Raw genomic sequence first — 21,005 nt, 5'->3', positions numbered from 1 at the left:
GCAGGAATTAATTACATGAAGTCTTACAAGCTGTATTATAAGGAAAACAGATGAGAAGATCACAACAGCCCCTCTGTTTTTTTATTAAAAGGATATAACAAACAGTTTAAAATGACTGACCACATTTTGGCTACAAATAGTTCAGTGAACTAAAACTTGCTGTTGTGTGCCCCAGTCAGTGATTTACTGGTGCAGCTTGCTGCTGGTGAGCTCAGCTTAGGCAGTGCTGGAAGAACACCAGACCTCTACACTGCATTCACTGTGCAGCAGCTCCGAACCAAACTGTCACTGTTCAAAGGGAAGGAAGAACCAGGAAATACTGTTTGGGGATCCACAGGACCACCGGCTTTTGGAGGCACCCCTAAGAGTGGAGCAAAATTTTTTATAGATATCGTGTATCCCATAGACGGGTTATGGTGTGTCCCATACATGGGACATAGCTCAGATTTGTGAAGGGTATTCAATACTTTTTCGATTTTGTGATTTGGGCAGAATGAAAAACTATTTAGAACACACACTGTACATGAGACTGAAATGTGATACAGTTTGCTTTGCTGTGATTTTAAGGAGACTGTTATTCCTATACATGTAAGCATTCTGTCTGTACATCTGCATTTAATATATTTACCAGGTGTGTTTTTTCTGCGTGTCTCATGAATGAAGGCGACCTGTATCTTTTCTTAGACGAAGACTGATCATGTTTCCAATTTTTCACTTGCAAATTCTATGCATGAGGCAAAAGGAAGAAAGAAACACGAAACCACAGCCAAGGAGAAGAACCTCAACTCCAGCCAAACTCTGCACTCATGGCAGAGATCTTAGATTGTTACAGTTCTAACAGAAACTAATAAGAAGTGAATTTGTCAGCAGATACAAAGGAACTGCAAATGGAAAAGTCAGCATGGGAGGGGTTTTTCCCATCTGTATCAGCTGAGAGTTTTAACAAACACATTTTAAGGTGTGACAGGAAAATCTGAGTGAAAAACTTGCAGAAGTTTATCAGAAAACAAACACCCTAAAGTTAACTTTCACTGTTTGCTGATAGCATACATTTCCCTTTCCAGTATTTTTATAATTGAGTAACTCATTCAAGCCCTGATCCTACAGACCAAGATTAAACCCCAGAAGAGGGGTTAATCCATGTGAAGAATTAAATCTACATTTCTCTGTCTCGTGTCTGAATCAGCCCTCTTTGCAGTGCAGCTTCAACCCCAACGCCAAACCAGCAGATTCATCTTCAGCCTGAGCCACCATGGTACAGAGTGGCAGGTTTCAAAGCAATTTGATCCTGCTTCCCAACACTTCTAGTACTGAACAAGCAAAACCAGGGATGCACACCCTGTTGTCTCTGCACGCTTCGAGGCGGAGAGAGAGAGGGGAAAATTCTGGAATAAATGGAGCTATTTCTTTTTCCTGTTTCTATCTGATAACATTTTGGGTGTTTGGCAAAAGCTTTAATAACTTATAGCTGAATATCCCATTTCATAAGGAGATTGAGGCATGGAGGCTCCAAGCAGATAATTGCAGCTCTGGAGCATCGCTGTGCTCTCTGCACATGATTGTGGATACAGGTGTTTTCCTGAACAGCCCTGGCAAACTGCCCAAGGTAACCCTTCAGTCCCCAATACCAGTCTGAGTTTCCTGCTGTAAGTCTTGCTGCAGATGCCTGAGGTGTTTGTCAGGGTTTGGGGTGAAGCTGAAGGTATTGTATTTCCTAGTTGTACTTTCTTTTTTTTCCATAGGAAAGTAAGTCTCTGGTGCACATCTGCTTCTTAACAGGGCGATGTCTTATTTTCCTGCCAACATGTCATGAAATTTAAAGACATTTTAATCACAGAAATAGCTTTTCTGCTGCTCGTGACTCATCACTTAGTGCTCAGAACCAAGGGCCTCAGTTCAGCTAAAGCACAGTGCCCAGTGAAGGCAATGTGATAAATTAAATTATGGGCATACTGATTACAGGGGGTACATTCAAATCGTATTACATATTATATGCAATTTCAACCAATGGTTAACTTCAGTGTAGAATAAAAACACGAATATAAATTGAATTGTCAAAACTAATTAAGCTAGGAAGAACATCAAAATGGTCTCAGATCCCAGCACCCTTTACTCCAGAGTTGGCTCCCCGGGGTCACAGGTCTTGGTGCTGAGTGAGGGCCAGTGGGCTTCTGCTGCAGGACCTGTTGGGCTGGTTCAGTTTGCAGAGGGTGTGCAAGAGAAGCAAACCATATTCTTTAGGGTTGGCTGCTGACATGCGTGCCCAGAACTGTCCAGCACATCTGCCGAGGTGTCAGTCTATGCATCCACTTGTAGTGGGTGCACACTCAACTGCTTACAGACGTGCACAGGGCAGGGGCGGCGGCTGTGTTTGGCGCAGCGCAGTGCGTTTTCATGGTTTCCATATAGAGGGGGCACAAGGGAGGCGTGAGGCTGAGGCTGCATCATGCCAAAGGCGAGGGGGAATAAACGTGGTCTGGATGCAGGTTAGGTGTGGCTTCACCCGCAGGCTTGGGACAGAAAGACAGGGAAAGGGGTGCGGGAGGACAGGGGACCCGGGGTGACTTCTCAGGTGCGGGCAGGAGGGATGCTGTTGAGAGGTGCTGGCTGGGGCTTGCCGCGCTGCTGCCGCCGCTGCCCGCGGACCCCGCGGCGGCTGCCGGACTACGAGTCCCAGCGTGCCCGGCAGGACAGGGCCCGCGGTGCGCAGCCGCCGCGCCGGGCACCCACCTGCCGCCGCCGGCGCCCGGCTCGGGGCGCGGAGGGGTGCGCAGGCGGCGGGCGGCGCTGCGCTCGGGTGCGGAGGGGCGCGCAGGCAGCTGCCGGCGAGGGCCGGCCCCACGGCGGGGTAAGGCGGCGGGACGGGGACGGGACCGGGCGTGCCCCGCGGAATCCCCCGTGGGCCACAGGCGGGCGGAGGCTCCGCGGGGCTCCGCGCACCGTGGTGCGGTGCGGAGCGGGAGGGGCGGCGGCGTGCGGCGGAGCATCCCCTGCGCGGAGCATCCCCCGCGCGGCGCGGCTCGACCCCAGCCCAGCGCGTCCCGGCGGCAGAGCCGCTGGGCATCACCCTCGGTGTGTGAAAAGCGGCGGGGCTCGCCCGGGCGGCCGCGGCGCGTCCGGGGCTCCCGCGGTGTGCGGAGCGCCCTTCCCCTCCTGCCTATTGTTTTTAATAGCGCGTTTTCCCAGGGATCGCTGCTGGATGTATTTGGACGTGCTCGCATGCTTTATGTCAGGCGTTAAATGACAGAAATCAGATGCAGCAATTTAATAAAATACGGGAGGAAGGTATTTTTGTAGATGAAGATGAGCTGTGCCGGAGCTCTCACGCCTTTTGTACGTCAGGAACACGGCAGGATGGATGGCGGGCGGGCAGATACGCTCTGCTGCCGTAGAGCAGAGTAAATGTACTAGTGACAGGTTCAGACACAGGATGCAGATTTAGTAACATTTAGTAGCATTTCCAAGCTCTTGATGGATAAAATGCGTCCTCAAAACCTGCACATCGGCATCAGATATCACAAATGCTCTATTTTGTCATCTGATTACAAAATTACCAGGGTGGCCCTCTGCTAATTGGAGAGGGTTTGCTTTGATGGAAGCTTTGGGGGAATTTCTTTTACCAGAGTAAAAATCCACAGTTGACCAATGAGAAACATGTAGAGAAATCTGAGGATATAACACTGAAAAATAAATGAGAACAGGTTATACTCATGTGACCACCCTGCACTTAGGAGAAACATAACTAAAATCCTGTATTGTAACATCATTAATGGTGAAACAAGTCCAGAAATGTATCAGTATCAAAGAGCAATTTAAAAATAATTGGAAGAGGTGATAATATTTTTATACCATGAATGATACACTCTGTAGATCTATGCTTCTGAAAACGTTTAGTAGAGGAAGTCTTCAGTAAGTTATTATGTTGCGTATTTGTAGTAAATCAGTGCAGTCTTTAAATTTCTTATCATATGAAAGCTTTTCCTTAACTGATTATTCTCAGATATTGTCCTTGAACTTCTCTGTTCTGCCCTCCGATTCTGGAGGTAGGAACATGTAATGGGAAAGAAACTCCTGGGACCAATTGGCCTAATACCGCAGGCATCGCATTCTTGAGTGCCTTGCAAGCGATACAGTTATTAAAGTGTGAACTCAAATCTGGGGCTGTGTAAGGTGTCTCGCTGAATTATACTAATGATATTACAATCTTTCCTGTGTTATTCTGCACCCATTTGCCATCTAACAGACTGTCTTTGCTGTGGTGCTGTGTGCTTTTAACTGCCTTCCACTAGATATATTTAAATTTTTACCACTATGTAAAAAATGAAGGTTACGTGAGTCATTTTAGTGACTTTGCCAACCCGAGTTCCATATCCATCATTTCTCCCATCCACCTAGCTTGGCTGGATTTGTCTGAACTTAGCCAGTAGCCTCTCTCATCTTGACAGCCTAAATAATTTTGTTCAGAATGGCACGCTTCAGTCTCTCGCTGCGTGGCTTTCCTTCCTTCCCCAAATTATTATTATTTCCAGTGTTTTACTACTTCTGGACAGTAATGTTTATGCATTTCTGCTGTTATTAATCTGCTCTAGGGTTTTCTTGTAGCATTCCTAAGTTATTGAATCTCATAGTTTGGTGTCTTCCTGTGACTGAGTATCCCTTTGACGGAGTCTGTAGTAGCTGAGCAGGGTTTGGCATTGAGAGGCACGGAGCAGCATCCCATAACTACAGGTATTTGCACATGGTAGGTGAACACTGGGGTGAATGTGTATGTTCTGTTCACTGGCCATAACACACAAGTGCAGCAGTGGCTTCTGTTCAACAGTGGAGCTTGATCATCATTATTTGGTGCTGCAGAAATCTGTAAACTTATTTTTTTACATCCTTCTTTACTAGGGTTATTTCAAGGAGCAGCTGAAGGTCCATCTGCTGTTCTAAAGCAGGGAAATCTGAGAACAGCAGTGACAAAAAGGTAGCACACCGTGTGCTGTCTGTTGGCAGCACAGGTGGAACACTGCTTTTGTTAGTGTTACCCAGTGTCCTTTTTCCTATTGATGTTTCCAACATATGAAAAACAAACCTAGGGTTGTCTTTTCCAGAGCTGGTCTGATCTATTTCTATGTGAAAATAGAAAGTCTGTTTCCACGGACATTTCCTTCTCCTGTTTACTGTTTCAGCTATGAGGATGGACACATCACAGATAGTTTCTGGCTTTGGTTTACAGCTAAAATGCAAAAAATGTAGGTAGTTATGATGTCTCTGTACATCGTAAGGAGAAAAAAAAGCTTACAAAAGGTGCAAAAAGAGGTGTTTTTAGAAGTTACCCATCAGTGATCATTATTAAGGATCATAGTTCTGCAATCGGTAGTATGTGCTCTTTGCCTTTGGATCTCTCTCTGCTGTGTTTTCGCTTGGTGTATATTGTTCATTTAAAAGATGCACTTAAATGAACAAGATTGTCCATGGAAGAAGGGACCCATGGCCAAAGGAAAAGTGGTCCAACACTTGATACTTGGAAGATGATTCAGTTCCTTGTCATGCCACAGACTTTTTGTTTGACCTCAAACAAGGCATTTCCTCTGACAGGACAGTGAAGTGGGGAGGTTCTTGTGTGGCTGATGGTGTTTAAGGCACCACAACAATTGGTTCCATTCTTTACACAACACAAAATCTGGGAAACTGAACAGGATGGAGACACCATCTTGTAAGTGTCACAGCTATCCCTGTAACGTGCATGATGTAGGAGCTGATTTATCTGTGTTCACCTAGGGACCACAGAGCCATGGGCTACTGTGTCATAAGACTGGGACCATGTATGCTCTGGGGTGGTGCTCACTTGAGGAGGTGCAACCTCTTGTCCAAGGTGAGTCAGCACCTGACTACAGCAGAATCAAACCTGCACAGTCTGGTGGTTATCAAAAGAGGTTAAAATGTCATTGGCACCCCACAGAAAATGATGGGGCTCTTTTCTTCCAGTGGTACAGCTCAGCACTGGGTGTTTCTGTTCATGTCAGAGCTAAAGCTTAGAGATGACGAATTGTGGGTGGATCTGCCATTTCATAGCCTATTTTCTGTATAAAAAGACTCTGCTCTCAAGGATTTTCAGCCTAGCACTTCACACCAGCCTCAGTTTCAGAGAGTAGCTATGTTATGTTTTTATTTTAGAAAAGCTAATTAACCTTGCATGGATTTTCAAAGAATCACTTAAGTTCTAAAGATGGAAGAAACATACCTTCCAGTTCCACAAGGTTACCAGTTGCAATGAGCAGAAATAGAAGATGGTTTCTTCATTGCTTTAGAATTAAACTTTACCCATCTAAAAGTGAGGGGGAGTCTCTCCCTGCAGGAAACACAACAGATGGGCAGGTCTCTTTAGTCTTTTCCATTTCCAATACTTGGATGCCTCACTGGAGTGTCAGAATGCCACACACAATCCCACTAACATCTGTAACACTTAGGTTTGTTCTGTCATCCTCTTCCTGCAGGTGGGAACTGAGGGATTTAAAGGTAGCTTTAAGTAAGACTGGCTTAAATCATCATATGGTCACTGTATAATTAGTCATAACTTTTGTATGGAAACAATTCTAGTGGTTATGATCCAAATATATGATGATACCCAGAAACAGGTTATAAATTCATCAGGCATTGTGAAGACATCTACTTCCTTCCCAAGACTTAGTTTCATATTTTGAATGGTTATGTATAATACCCCTAATGTTATCTTGGAAACAGTCAGAAATTAGTTATTATATAACTTTATTCTGCATCAGTGGAAGAAGCATTAATGTTTCATCTTCAATCACCAGTGAAAAATCTTTCATGTTGTCTGAATCAAAGGGTGCTATTCTCTTTATATCTGCTATAAATAACAGTACATTCATATGGATAATTTTGCAATATACATAACAGTTATTTTCTTATAAAGGGCATGACTGAACTCCCATTAAAGTGAATTGATGTCTTGCATTTTATTTGCATAGGAGTTGTCAATCCCTCAGTAAAGAAGCCAACTGTAATGTAAACTACAGAGTGGTGTGAGCATTACCAAGGTTCAGAAGGGCTCATCAAATTATGGAGTTTCTGATTGCTGATGATTATCCTCAAGGTTCAGGCCTAGTCTAATGTTAGGACAACATATTAATTATTTAACAGTGTCTATATGGGACTAAACCAGTTGCTAGGAACGGAATATGATGAAATAACCCTACATTAGCCCTGGAAAAAACCAGTTTCAAATACACATGGATTTTTAGGGATTCTTTGCTACAGTATGACAAAGGATGGCAAATGGGTCTTGGGAATAGAAGAGGTTTGTTCACATCATTACCTGCTCGGTGCCAGGCCCGACTGCCACGTGCCATGTGCAGCTAAGTGTGGTCCTCCGAGACACCCTCTCGAAGGACCTGGTTCTACAAATCCTTAAACAGGTTATTTGCTTTGATCCACCAAGTGATCGTGCTGTGTCTTGGATGGAAAGGGTTAGAAAAGGTGACCAAACCAGAGCAGTTCAGTGCTCCTTATGAATGAGTTCTTCAGAGTTTTTTTGGGGGGAAACAGGCAAAAAAGTCGGTAGATTCTAGAAGACAAAAATCCTTTTCTACGCATCTCTCTCCCACTTTCTACCTACGTGAGTTTCTTTCACATGTCTACTGTCTCTATCTACATCAGGACCTGTAGCTAATACCATTTTCATTATACTCACAAAAAAATCAGTTTCATAATGCTTCACTGTACATTCTTATCATACTTCTGTGCTGTGCTTGCCCCAGTGCATCCTCTCTAGCTTTCCTGAGATTTATGAACCTCCCTAGCTCAAAACCAAGAGGAAATTTTGAACCACAAAACATGATCTCTAGGTATACATCTCCCATATGTTCATAGTCAGAAAGCACATATTGGTCTTGCTTTTAAAGTATAAAAACAAAAAACGAACCTTATTTATTTATCAAATAATGAAGTATTTCTCTCTTCTGTTTTAAGTTTGAGCTTTCAACAGCCCAGCTTTATTTTTCATAGCAGTTCCCGGACAGCAGAGAGGTCCCTTGTCAAGCACTGGATTAACTGTATTGGTGGGAGCATTCCATTGCCTGGATGGTGCGGGACAATCACCCTCCTTCTACTGAGCATCTGCTTGTATTGCACAAACACTGCTCTTAATCATAACGGCCCCAATCCTATTTATTTGGTCCAGTATCAATTTAACTTGGGATTTATTCTGCCTGTTTCTTATTTTCATGTTTATCTACTTCAGAATATTTAAAGAAAGGGAAGAGTTTTTCCATGTTTACAGATCAGTTTCACAACTATTTTTCAAAACACAAATATCCAGCACTGTTGATACAGAGATAGTTTGAAATAGATCGTGTATCAGAATTTCCTTTCTGAACATCAGTTGCTGTGATTTGGAAAAGTGAAAACAACTTCTCAAATCTGATTATGAAAAAAAGATTTTTTTTTCTATGAAGATGCAAAGAACTCTCATGGATTATTTCCCATTCAGCCCATGGCATTTTACATCATAAATGCACATTGCCATGCAGCTTCATTCTTAGCTTGTACACACTATCAAAAGCTAGAAATCCACATCATCTGTATCACAGGATTCTCATTGCTACAGGACCCCACAGACATTATGTTTTTCTAGGTATATAGTCTGTGTTTTAGACGGTGTGAGTGACCTGATGTGCCTTTGTAGCTTCTGGTCCATAGAAGGCTCTACAGTTCAGGTTGTTCCAACACTTCTCAAGCAATCCAGGCAAATGCAGGTGGGACCTCTCTGACATCTAACATTAATTCAGCAGAGGACTGATTCCCTCTCAGAAAGAAGTATCAGTATCAGCAGGAGAAAATTACAACAGTATTATGGTATCAGCGGAAACTACAGCCTAGCTACTCTAGCAAACCCTTTCAGTAGTGTATAAGGATTATAACCAAAAAGTACTTATGGAAAACAGCAAAATATAGAAGAGTTACATCACAGCAGGTGTTGACTACATAGAGCAATACTGATTTTACACAGGCTGACTAATGACACCCTTTTTGTCTTTGAAAACATATTTTGACTCCTGATGTTGACAGGCATGGGTGAAAAAGCTGCCCCAAATAAAACAGAAGTATGTATTTCTTTCTTTACAAGGAATCAAAGATAAAAAAATATAGCAGTGGATTCTTTGAAGCTCACTGCGAAATATCGATGCTCCACAAAGATTTAAAAGTAGCACATGGTTAGCAGAGATGCTGCCCCTCACGGTACCTGCAGTATGAATCAGCATAGATCTCACCTGTTGGGCATCTAGCAGCATGCTTTGTTGTGCAGCAGTGCGTGTTGGAGCCTATGGTAAACTGTGACACTCCGTGTTGAAACTAAAGGGAAAAAGCCAAATGGGGTTTGTGCTTCTTCATTCCTTACTCTCCTTGTTCACTTTTCCTGGTAAGTTTGAAGGGGAGCTCCACAGTCATACCCATGGTCCCTCATTCTGCTTCCCTCGGTGTCCCAGATGCAGTGTAACATTCAACAGCATATCACCTCTGTGATTACATTGAACATCTTTCTACTGTTTGACACTGATCTGCTTTTGTACACTCAAAACAACACTTGCTAGGAGCTGTTGGTTAGTTTGGATTGCTTTTTAACAGATGAAAGTTTTCATACAGTAACCATAACAAAGAAAATCAAGTGGATATAATCTGTAAAAAGTAAACAGTATGTGCACACTCAGTAAAGTCAAACCACAATAAGTAGCAGCACAGACAGGATATGGTCTTGTTTACGTATACATAATTAACAGTATGAAATCCAGTTAGGAAGGTGGAGATCATAATCATCACTTTAGACAACAATTTCTAAAGTGTGGGAACTCAAGGCTTAAGCATTTCCTTCCCAGACTGAATTATGCTGAATTGTCACATTTATCTCATTCCCTTGGCTTCCCATAATGTGATTGTGGTGAAAGGTCAATAGAGAGCATAAAGCCAGGACGTGAACGACAGGCACTTCACCAGAGCTTTCACTAGCCTGTACAGCAGGGTGCAAGCTCCACAAAAGCTTTACAACTTACAGGGATTGTGGACAAAGAAATTCTGTAAGTGTCTTCTGCTTTTGTTCAGTCACAGGAGAGTAGGATTCAGTTGTGAAAGGGAAAATATCAAGGGAATTTCTGTTGCAAATATATGTGTGCAAGAAAAGCATGGTTTCAAGCTCTTCCATGCACCGCTAATCTAACAAGGGCTGTCCAACATAGTACTTCATGCCATGAGGGAAGTTAGACTGATACATCCTTAATACCTGGGTTTGTATTTCTCTTTGGGTGTCCTTGCTGCACATGGTCAAATACCTTCTCTTCCTAATAATTAAAAGGAAACAGTTACGATACTGAAAACCGTCAGTTGTTGAAAAGCATCCTCCGGCACATTTCCCTTTATGGCTAAACACAGATGTAGTTCACAAAGAAACCAGAAATGTCTGGTGCACACAAATCAGGTTCTGCAGTAATTACCCATTAGCACCTGGATTCAACTTTGCAGACCTTTCCACAAAAGCCATTACACACGTGGTCTCGCTGATCTCAGTAAAACAACTCCCAGCTGTGTTCCTGGATGGGAATCGTGCAATGCCATACAGCTGGGGGAGAGGTACCGGCACTAGGCATTCTGCACAATGGAAGTGCTGAACCTCAGCCAGGGAAACTGTGATGTATTCTTACTAGTTACTTTTCCAACACTATTTAATTAACCTAACCTTGTGATTACATTTCCTTCTTTTCCAGGGATGAGATTAAACTCTAATAAAATAACCATTTAAACTATTAAATAGTTTTAAAAAGCTGTAATCCCCTCAAAGAAAGTTTTCAGCCCAGTTAATGACTGCTGGCTGAGATGTTACATTTTTAATGAGTTTATGCAAAGAAACTTAGAGAAGGCGCCTGGCGCCTTAGTACAGAAATGTACTGCAGCTGAATTTGTTTTTACAGTTTAAACAAATATACTTATCGCTTTTAAATAAAATGCTTTCATTATTTAACAAGTAGTTTTGATAACAGTTGTATCAATTAAACATATGTAGAACTAATGTTCTCTTTAAGCACCAAGTGCACAAAACCATAAGCTCTTTTGGACTTTTTTGTTGCCAAAATCTCTCTCACGCACATCACATATGATAGAATCTTGATAATATAAGAATTTTTCACAATGGCTGTAACTTTGTGAAACATCAGATGCTGACTAACTTCCTAAAATTAACTCACAATTTAAAGAACAGTTGAATTCTACCATGACATTTGGAATGGTTTGATAGTAATATCATGCTATAAAAACGGGCAAATAGAGCAGTAATAAGGAAAAAAATGAGAGTGTATAGGGGAAATAATGCTTTTTCTTGGAATAGGATGTTTATGTGTTTCAAGTCAAGGCTTATCATGCCTTGCAGTATTCATAGAATTCCAGATCTTTCAAGTTTGTAATTCTACTAATTATTCTCTTCCCTTTCTGCAGATTTCTGATTTCTAGTCTTTTTGATAGATAGAAAACTTAGATATGTTTTAATGTTTAGTATCTTAATAGTGAAACTCTAAGTAAATGTAACATTTTCATTTGGATTTTGAATAGAAGCAAAATAAATATCTGGCTTCCAGCTCATACGAAGAACAACATAACCCACATGGATGTTTTTAGTTTATGACAACTAATGACTTGGCCAAAGGAAATCAGAGTTTGGGTTCATACATAATCCAGCTGTAGGTGCCAGTTGGCTGTTTACCGTATCAACCATAGCTTTGAAATTTGTGAATGCAAAAACTCACCTGTAAAACTGCACAGCTGGCTGTGTAATTCAGAGAGCTCTGGTCCTGGAGTGGGAAATGGGGAGACTTGGGAGGGCCTGGAGCACAGCTAAAGTCCCCAGCAAATGCTGTTCCTGATCATAAATTAATTCTCTTTCACTCCATTTATAAGCAGATTCTGGCTCTAGAATTGGTTCTGGACAGGACAAAAAAGCAGCTAAAGACAGAGTTCTTCATAATGACAAATGATATCGTAGTGACTACTGTGGCCATGAAAATGATACTTTCTTGTTACTGAACAGTTGGAATCATCTAACAAGGAACCACATTCATGTTTTAAGACTTAAAGAGTTTGTGAAATACCAAGTCCATATTTTTTCATGACACTGTTTTGAATGCCTGCAAGTGCCCCATGGTGCAGACTACTTTACAGATGATTTTTTAAGTTATAAGTAGCATATCCTCACTGCAAGAATTATTTGGATGATAAGTGCTATCATTTGTAGCCAAACATTTTAAATAAGACTACCAGGCAGCATGCTTTACAGCTGCTTAGGTAACCGGAATGTACCAAAAAGCCAGCCAAGGTGATGTGGGCAAGCTTTCAGCCATCAGCAAAGCTGGGATAAGATAGAACACCACAACGCATATCGTTTTGTTTCTTGTTTGTCAGCGTTGGACTGTTCTCTGTGACTCTACCACTTTTCTCTGCCTTTAGCCAAAAGAACAAGTAGATTCTGCTGTTTCTAAGCAAATTAAACAGATTTATCTCTATGGAAAAGGATGAGCTCCTAATGTTTTTTCTTACCTATGTCTCAAAGCTTCTCTTTGCTGCTGCACCCGTGAGGTTCCCAAGTATATTGTACCCCTCCTTGCTGTTTCTTGGCTACTGCTGCACAGGCAGCCCCAGTGCTTCCCACACTCCCTCTGCTGAGCCAGGACATCTCGCTGCTTTGTTTTCATTAATAAAGTGTAAATGTGACTCTCAGCATGTGGGCTTTTTAGGACTCTATCAGCTAAATGGAGATCCTCATAATGCTTTATTGTTAACAGTGAGTGAAGCCGCAAGAAGCTCAGTACTCCTGGATGGTTGAAATCTTGGCAAGCAGCACCAGTCAAGCAGTGCAGCAGGAGCCATGTCTCTGCCCTTCCGAAAAGAGTTGGAGAAATATAAGAATATCAATGAAGATGAAATACTCAGCAAACTCTCAGAGGATGAACTGAAACAGCTAGAGCACGTTCTCGATGACCTTGATCCTGAGGTTAGTGATGGTGACCAGGGGATTCATAGCTCAAAAGCTGCCTTTTATTAATGCCACAGACTGCAGCATTTTATATTAGTATTCTGTTACACTAGAGGCAGCGTACCCTAAAGTAGGAGCAGCTCATCTAGGGACATTTCAGGTTTATTCCTGCTGTGATGTGCTACTTGCTTTTGTACAAGTCACTGTGCCCTTTCTCTACCCCTTGTCTGTTTAGACATGAGCTTGTCTGCAATCTAAATCTTTAATCATGTTTGTGCACTGCAGCATGATGAAAAGCTTTTTATGGCTGCTATTTATGAGCACAGCAATAAACAAACAAACATAACGTGTGTCTGTGAAGATCAGATCTTTTGAACTTCTGAAATTTGTTGACAGTGTCATTCAGCACTGATAGTTCTAGCTGAAGGGAATATATTTAGGCATGATTAAGAAAAATAAGGTTCAGCTACACAGCTGACATTTTCTAGAGAGCAAGGATAATATGGGTATTTGGAGACTCTCACAAAGAATTTAAAGATTTCTGGCCTAGGAACCACTTGGTCCCACAATAATGAGGTTACAGTCACAAGTGTGCTGGATGGGAATTCTGACTGTACCTACCCCAAAACCAAAGGTAGGAGTTTGAAAAGGATTTCACTCTGGAAACAAAATACATTTGAAAAAACACAATAGATTTATAGCTCCTAGTTCTATAGCACAAATTTACCTGGAAATTAAGGGTTGGGCTTTACTGTTCTCTCCCTCCATGTTGTCGCTTCCCTCGCTATTACCACTTTTACAGTGCATTTTCTGGTATTTTCAAATACCATTTTCTGGCATCTCAAATGGAGACACATTAAACCAACCAACCAAACAAACAAAACAGGCCATGCTGCATTTGTAGTCAGGCTATATATGTGCGATAAATTTGTAGCACTCTGGGCACATTTGTGCCCGCACAGGTAAAGTGTCTAGTGACTTGAGTTCACTGGATGCACTCAGAATTCACCAGGTATTTGCCATGGATCAGGTTTACTGGCCGACAACAAAGTTTCTGCAGTACTCTGGGGCATCTTCAACATAATGGCTTTACTGCACATGCACTACAAAGTCCACATACCTGTACTTCTTTCTGGGATTTCCTGGATTGAAATGTGGGAGCCTTACACATCTTCCTATATTAAGGGGTACAGATGCAATCACATGGTCACAGAGCTACATGTTTAAAGTGGGGCTTTATCTCTCTGCTTCGTACATACTCTAAATAACTAAATTCTGCATCATTCACCAGTTACTTTCTGTGTGTGCCATTAATTTCTGAAGCCCAAGAGACATCTGCATTAGCATGAAAGGAATTTTTTAAAAGATGAAAAGAGAGAGAAAAAAAATGGAGAGAAGGAAATGTATAGAAAACTTATCCTGGTCTGTTTACCTGGATTGTAAACTCTGTGGTTATGTGTAACACAAAGGGCTCTGATCTTGCGTAGGTCTTTGGTGCTATGATTATAAATATAGTTAATAAAAATACTAATAGGTGGTACAGTCAAGAAGCCCGAAAGATATACTGGATTTAATGGTTACATTTAGGTAATGTGTATTAGTGCTGTCACCAAAGAGCATTATGTGAAGTAACATGCAAAGAATGATTTCATTTAAAACCCAACAACATTGAAATGAGATTTGGAACGCTGTATGAAGTTGCCTCATCTCCCTTACATGCCTCCCTTGTCTTTCACAGAATGCCTTGCTTCCAGCAGGATTTCGGCAAAAGGACCAGACCACGAAACCTGCCACGGGCCCTTTCGACAGAGAGCGCCTGCTCTCATACCTGGAGAAGCAAGCACTGGAGCACAAAGACAGAGAAGACTTTGTACCATTTACAGGGGAAAAGAAAGGTACCGTCCATCTTCATGTGGGTGTTGAGTAATGGACTGCCTGGTACAGGCACCACCCACTGCCTGGCCTTTATGTGGAGTATACTGGGACAAAAGAGGTGGAGGCTGTTACTGTGCAGGGTGAGGCTCAGGAGTCAGATCTAGAGCTGTTGAGGGAGGAGATGTGGTGGTGGTTTAATCCGCTGTGTAGTGGTCTGCCTTGCTACACTGGAGTTAGAATGGCAAGTTTAACCAGGCCTGTTGGTGGGGATGGGAACACATGAACGCCCATCCAGCAAAGGACTCCATCAGCAGCTCCCAGATCAGCAAATGTCTCTATTTGCAGTCCAGCATGGACAAAGGTGGCCTCACTAACCTGACTGAGACTATTCCCATTAGGCCCATGCAAGGGTACTGTAGTGGGGGAGTGTTTAGGAGGAAACATAAATGCCTTTCTAAGTAAGTATTGCCTACAATTGCTGTAAGTAATACCTCAGGGAACACATTTACAGAAAATGAGTATTTTTCCACTTGTTTACTAGCACATCTGGCAATGCTATTTAATGCAGACATTTTCTCTGCTTCCCTTTGTCCTACAGCTACAGGAAAAAAAGGAAAAACAGGAAAACCTAATTCTAATCATGCAAACACTGGTAGGATAACCTTAGGGTTACAGGAACAGTCATATTTTTAAGCAAACAGTGTTCCTTTAGCACCATTATCTCATTTTCTTAATTTATATACACACACGAAGTGAATAAAAATGCCTACCTCAGGCCACCCCTTCATTCAAGAAGGAACTTACTATCTGGGTCCATTTCTGGCCATCTGATGAATTTGCCAGTATTTCAATGGGCTCTGCTTAAGGGAAAGCACATATTTCAAGAAAGGCAAAGACAGCATTTTTTACTTTATGTATCATTACCAAAGATAGAAAATGTTATTTGCAGGCCAGGAGCTGTTACTATCATTACATTGTATTATCAGTCTTGGAAACAACGGTTTTAGACAAATGTGACATTTTTCAGATAGATCTGGTTTACATGTTGTTTTATCATGCAGCATGTTCTTTAACCTACTTCTTTCTCCATCGTAACTTGTGCTTTACTGCTATTCACAGGGTTGATTCTGAGCCCTCTGAAATGCAGTGGCACTGCGGTGATCCTGCTGGTAGCAGGACTGAGCAAGCACATACTGTACAGAAAGGAAAATGGTTTATGGTAGTATGGATTTATTACCAATTGTTTTCAGTCTCCTACACACCACTGTGTCAGAGCAGCACAAGTTACTGCTTGCAGGTCTCTGCATATTTATACCAATATCTTCAGTCAGGTCTCACTGATATTTACTGACTTAGGGCTGAGACTTTGCATTTTGCACTATAGTCATGTCCAAGATCTCTAAACACGCCTGAAACATAAGTACATAAAATCCAGCAGTGTGTGGAATCGCATATACTCATAGGACTGGCACTTGATCTGTACAAAACTAATCCCTATATTGTCCCTGACAATGTTATTGTACATACTGGCCTGTTTATTTCAGTTTTCTTTTGATGAGGTTAAAGCAGTATTATTCCTGCATTTGCTTCCAGATACCCTTAAAATGCTTATTAGTGCTGCACAGAGTGAATTCAGCCATGCTAGCACCTAAAGCTATTCTTACTTTGGCTTTTGATTCACTGTGATCATTTACTTCAAAATTACAATTTTAAGAATTACCACAATTACAAGGTTATGAAGCATTTTAGGCTAAAGGAATTATTACTTTAATTTCCCCTGTTCCTTGTACACCACCAGTTCCTGACAAAGTCCTCATTATCAGCTTTAGCAGATTAAGTCAAATGAAAACAAGCACATGTTCCATGATTTCTGCAGTCATTTTACAATTACAATTTAATACAAAGAACTCTACTAAATTTTCTTTGAAGTCGAAGGCCAAATGCCATGAAAATACCCTCGGTTTCTTTGTTAATATTAGAAATAACTGAATTAATCTGAGGTCTGATGAGGTCCAGTACCTTGACAATTGCGAACTGGATGGACTGCACAGCGTCATTTTTGTGCTGCTGTAAGGGAACTGTCTTTTGAGAAAGGATCTGTTTATTTGAAGCTTGGCACATCCCTATTTGTACTTGAGTATCTCTTCTGCTGCCCCTGGCTTGCTTGGCAGAAGGTGTTCTACAGAAAGACCACCAGACTTCAAAGCACTGGGCTTTGCTGCCTCCTTTTCTTGTTCTCCTTCCCCTTGCGCTGCACTACAAAGACTTCACACAGAGTCTGAGCCTTATAAAGCATATGACTGAAACCTCCAACTGCCAAATGCACTGAAATCTTCCCATGAATTGTACCATAATCCTGCTGATATGGTGAATCTGGTGAAAGATGAGAACTGCTGCACAGAGGCCGTGTGTGGCTGGCTCTGGATCTTAGAATCCATGCTTGTGACTACAGCATTACTTATTTTGACACTCAATTCAAAAAAAACAATAACAGAATAACTGTATTAAAATACTAATTACTTGATTTGCATTTATAAGAAGATATTTTCCATGCAAAGAAATAAAGCAATTCTGCCAGATATGATACTACGTGCTCGATTTAAAGTCACTTTAATTAGAGAATAATTAGTATTCTTCCAAAGCTTAGTAATTACTTCAGGATAAATAATTTACATTTCTAAAATGTGTCCTCAAAAGAAGCTAAAGAAGGACATCTCTTGAGGAAAAGCTTATTCCTCACCTTCTGCACGTTGATGGTCTCTAAGGTGTATTTAAAGACTGGTAAATATTTACATGATTCTATTATATAGATGCCTGTTAAATGATTTCTTTGCGTTATAGCAGCACTGTAATATAGCCATATCATAAACAGCCCCAACTTAATTTTACGCTAATTCTGCTAGTTAAAAAATAACTTCTGCAGTAGCTCTAAAATGCATCCAGTGGCGTATAATTAGAAGTGAGAGGTGTGGTGCCAATGTACCATTTGGCACTATTTACCACTTGAGAATAGTTGTATGTCAGTAGGATTAGAATATGTCAAATGTTGTTTAAGCTTTTGTCAGTGTTTTGTACTTTGGTATTTGTCTGCTACTGGGAGAGCATTAATTTTTTCAAATTTAAAAAGTGGGATGCTGCTACCAAATGTTAAGTGACATTTCTACCAGTTCCTGCATTTATCATGCAAAGCTGATGCTGACTTCAAAATCCAACGATGAACTGAAAAGAAGGTGGCATTTAAAATATCCTCCTTCCAGAATAGTCTGTGATACATCATTATTTTTTATCTACTGTCTCTGCCTCTCTGTTTTTGTTGTTAACAGCTTATTAAAAAGTTCTTGACCAAAAAGCAATACCAAGCAGCTGCTGAAGGATAAAATTCAGTTGCCTACGTTGGTCTCCATATGCCGAACACAGCCATAAGGTTTTGATTGTGCTAGAAAACAAGCCAAAACAAATTCCAGAGCTGACAGGGATATTCAGAGTGGTTGAAACACAGGAAGTGTTAAATACGAGCTCAAGTTGTGGGGCTGATCGTGCAGGGAATTGCCTTGGTTTTGACTGTAATCATGGTTTGGAGAAGTTGAAGATGTTTGGCAAAACAAATCAAACATATGGCATGCATTAGATCATATATGCTCTGCCATATTTCGGCTTGTTAACATGCTACATTAATTGCTATACAAAAGGACGTTTTAAGCCTGTACAGGACAGCTCTCAGATTTCAGTGAAACCCCATTGTTAATGAGCAATGGAGGTATAGGGAGTTAGGGCTGATAACTGTAGCCATAGCAACTGGAAGTTTGTAAGTGTTTATTTTATGTATTTTTGGATTAGTTCCTACTTAAGATAGATATTTTAGAAATCCTTACATAGAGCCTGATGAACTACAGAAGTTACTTAGACTGACCCACTGCATTTAACACATCAGCTGGAAGAGCTGGTTATCACACTTCGATCACTGAGAAGCCTTTTGTGTATCATTTTCAAGTTCATGAAAGGTCCAGGAATAAAAAGAAGAGGTGGAGAAAGTAAGGGGCAGCATAGACACAAAGTATTAGAGCAATGTCAATGCTGCATGTTTTCTCTCTTACTGAATTCAGTGTGCACATCTGATCTCAGTTAAGATCTGAGTACTACTGTAATACAAACATGAACTATTAACATTTCTGTTCCTGTTTTGTTGCAGTGGTTCTTGTAACTACATGATACTAATGAAACATAATTGAAAAAAGTTCTGTTGTTGTGAAATATTAGATATGAAAAGTCAGGCCATGCCATTTTTAATCGCTATAAGGATTGTTGTTTCAACCCTTTACCACTACCCCTGTTTTCTACAAGTCTTCCACTCCTTGCCAAACCATTTCATTTTGGATCCGATCCAGTTCTCATCAAAGTCATGGAAAAACTCCAGTGGATTGGGCTATTATTATTTGTGGTTGGAAAGGGAAGGGGAACACACTTGTATATGATTAAATGGTAACATTTTTAGCCAACTGATAAAATGGAAAAGGAAGAAAATAAGGATGATTAAACAGAACTTTCAGCCAAAGCCTTGTTCCCAGTTGCTCTGGCAGGGACCATCTATCTTGCATGTTGCACTGTGCCAAGCAGAGTATCAATACACAGCACTAGTAATAACGACAGTCATTTTCAGAAGGTCAAAGTATTAGAGCAGATGCTAATGAATTCCAATGCCAGCTTCTGTAACAGACTCTATAAAGAAAAGTTAGGGTTTAGTTTAGAGACACGGCATCTTTCTCAGCTTGACAAAGGCAATCTTTTCACCCCCAATGCTGAAATGGCTTATTTAAATTTTAGCCACCTTCTTCCTGTTCTTCAAGGCGTAAATTTAGAATTGATATTTGTCTCTTAAAGCATTGAAGGTGCTGCAGTTGCTGATACTAATGCCTCAGCCAGTGCCTTTTGCTGCTTGCTTTTATAAGACCCTGTTTTAGTTGCTCATGACTTTGCCAAACTTGCACAGTTCACACTAAAATTTCCCATGCTGAGAGTCTGCCTCAGGCTGAATTTTTGGGAAGTGTCAGCAAAAAGGACTTGGCTGTTCCCAAGAACAAGATTAGGAGAAAACACATTGCTTTAGCCACGTTAAGTAAATCTTTCCAGCTGTTTTTTTATGAGCTGCAGTGCCTCCATGCTTTGAAGAAGGGACTTGAAATATATGCCATTTGGAATCCCCAGGGAAATACACTTTAATTTGGCATCTTCAAAATATTGTGTTTTCTTGTACCTCCAGTTTGTTATAGTGTTCTCCAAATATCCTTCCTGCAGTGAGTATTAGTCATGTCCTCAAAGCTTCTGCTTGCATGAGCACACGTGATAGCACAGCAGCACCCGGAGAGACCTGGCGTGGCCGGCTGGAATGTGTGTGGGATGTGCAGGATGCTCTTTGGGAATTGCTCATCTGAGAGGCCACTGCCACACCAGAACCAAGGGCAGGGAGTCTCTCTCCTGCTCTCACAGTGCTCCCCTCACTTCATAAGGGCACTGCAAAGGAATGAAGAAGAGTGAGCAACCAGCAGAGAGGCTAGTGTAGAGGTGGAGGAATTGGTTTTCAAGGAGCTTTATGAATATGTTCAGGATGAAGGACTAGATGTGGCTGCTCTGGGGAAAGGAGCTGTAGAAGAGAGCAGTGGTAAGAAATAGAGGACAGAGGTGGTGGGAAGGGTCAGGATTCAAAGGTGTGCAAACCCAGGAGACACTTAGATAGCAACACATGGGGCAGTGAAGAAGGATATAAGGGATAGGAGAAGAGATGCCAGAGAGGAAGATAACTAGTGTGGCATCTGGTCCAAGTTTCAAGGTTCTTTGATGTCCCTGAGAACCTGAAGCCCAGCGGCACAACTTGACTCTCTTCTTCCTCTGCTGCCATTCCACATCAGACATAAGAGCTTTCTGCTCTGTTGGTGAAGCAGGTTAATCCAGGTGGTAATCCAGAGGACTGCTGTAGGACTACAGGGATCTGAAACAGTTGGGATAATGTGATAATCCATGAGGGTCTGATTAAATTCTGGGCTTTCTTCTGTTTTAAAGATTATAGGTTGGCTGTTGTTTATTTTTATTTGAGAATGTATACTTTTCAAAAGAATTC

The 21,005-nt window shown here is 41.4% G+C and overlaps 1 protein-coding gene across 2 annotated transcripts in view; it reads left to right on the top strand.

Moving 5' to 3' along the window:
• The first annotated feature begins 2,386 nt into the window (after nucleotides 1-2,386).
• LOC115612531 (tropomodulin-2) overlaps nucleotides 2,387-21,005 on the top strand; it is a 34,633-nt gene continuing 16,014 nt past the window's right edge. The window contains exons 1-3 of one of the 2 annotated variants that reach the window (XM_030496839.1): nucleotides 2,387-2,486; nucleotides 12,828-13,036; nucleotides 14,757-14,913. In XM_030496839.1, the coding sequence (XP_030352699.1) occupies nucleotides 12,911-13,036; nucleotides 14,757-14,913 (283 nt within the window). In that variant the 5' untranslated portion in view covers nucleotides 2,387-2,486; nucleotides 12,828-12,910. Of the gene's footprint in view, nucleotides 2,487-2,629; nucleotides 2,849-12,827; nucleotides 13,037-14,756; nucleotides 14,914-21,005 lie in introns of those variants that run through there. The other variant, XM_030496838.1, reaches the window with a different exon arrangement.

The sequence above is a fragment of the Strigops habroptila genome, chromosome 9 (genome assembly GCF_004027225.2).
Source record: "Strigops habroptila isolate Jane chromosome 9, bStrHab1.2.pri, whole genome shotgun sequence".
NCBI classification, from domain to species: Eukaryota; Metazoa; Chordata; class Aves; order Psittaciformes; family Psittacidae; genus Strigops; species Strigops habroptila.
Note: the sequence above shows the minus strand (reverse complement) of the source record. Positions and strands in the feature narration are given on the sequence as shown.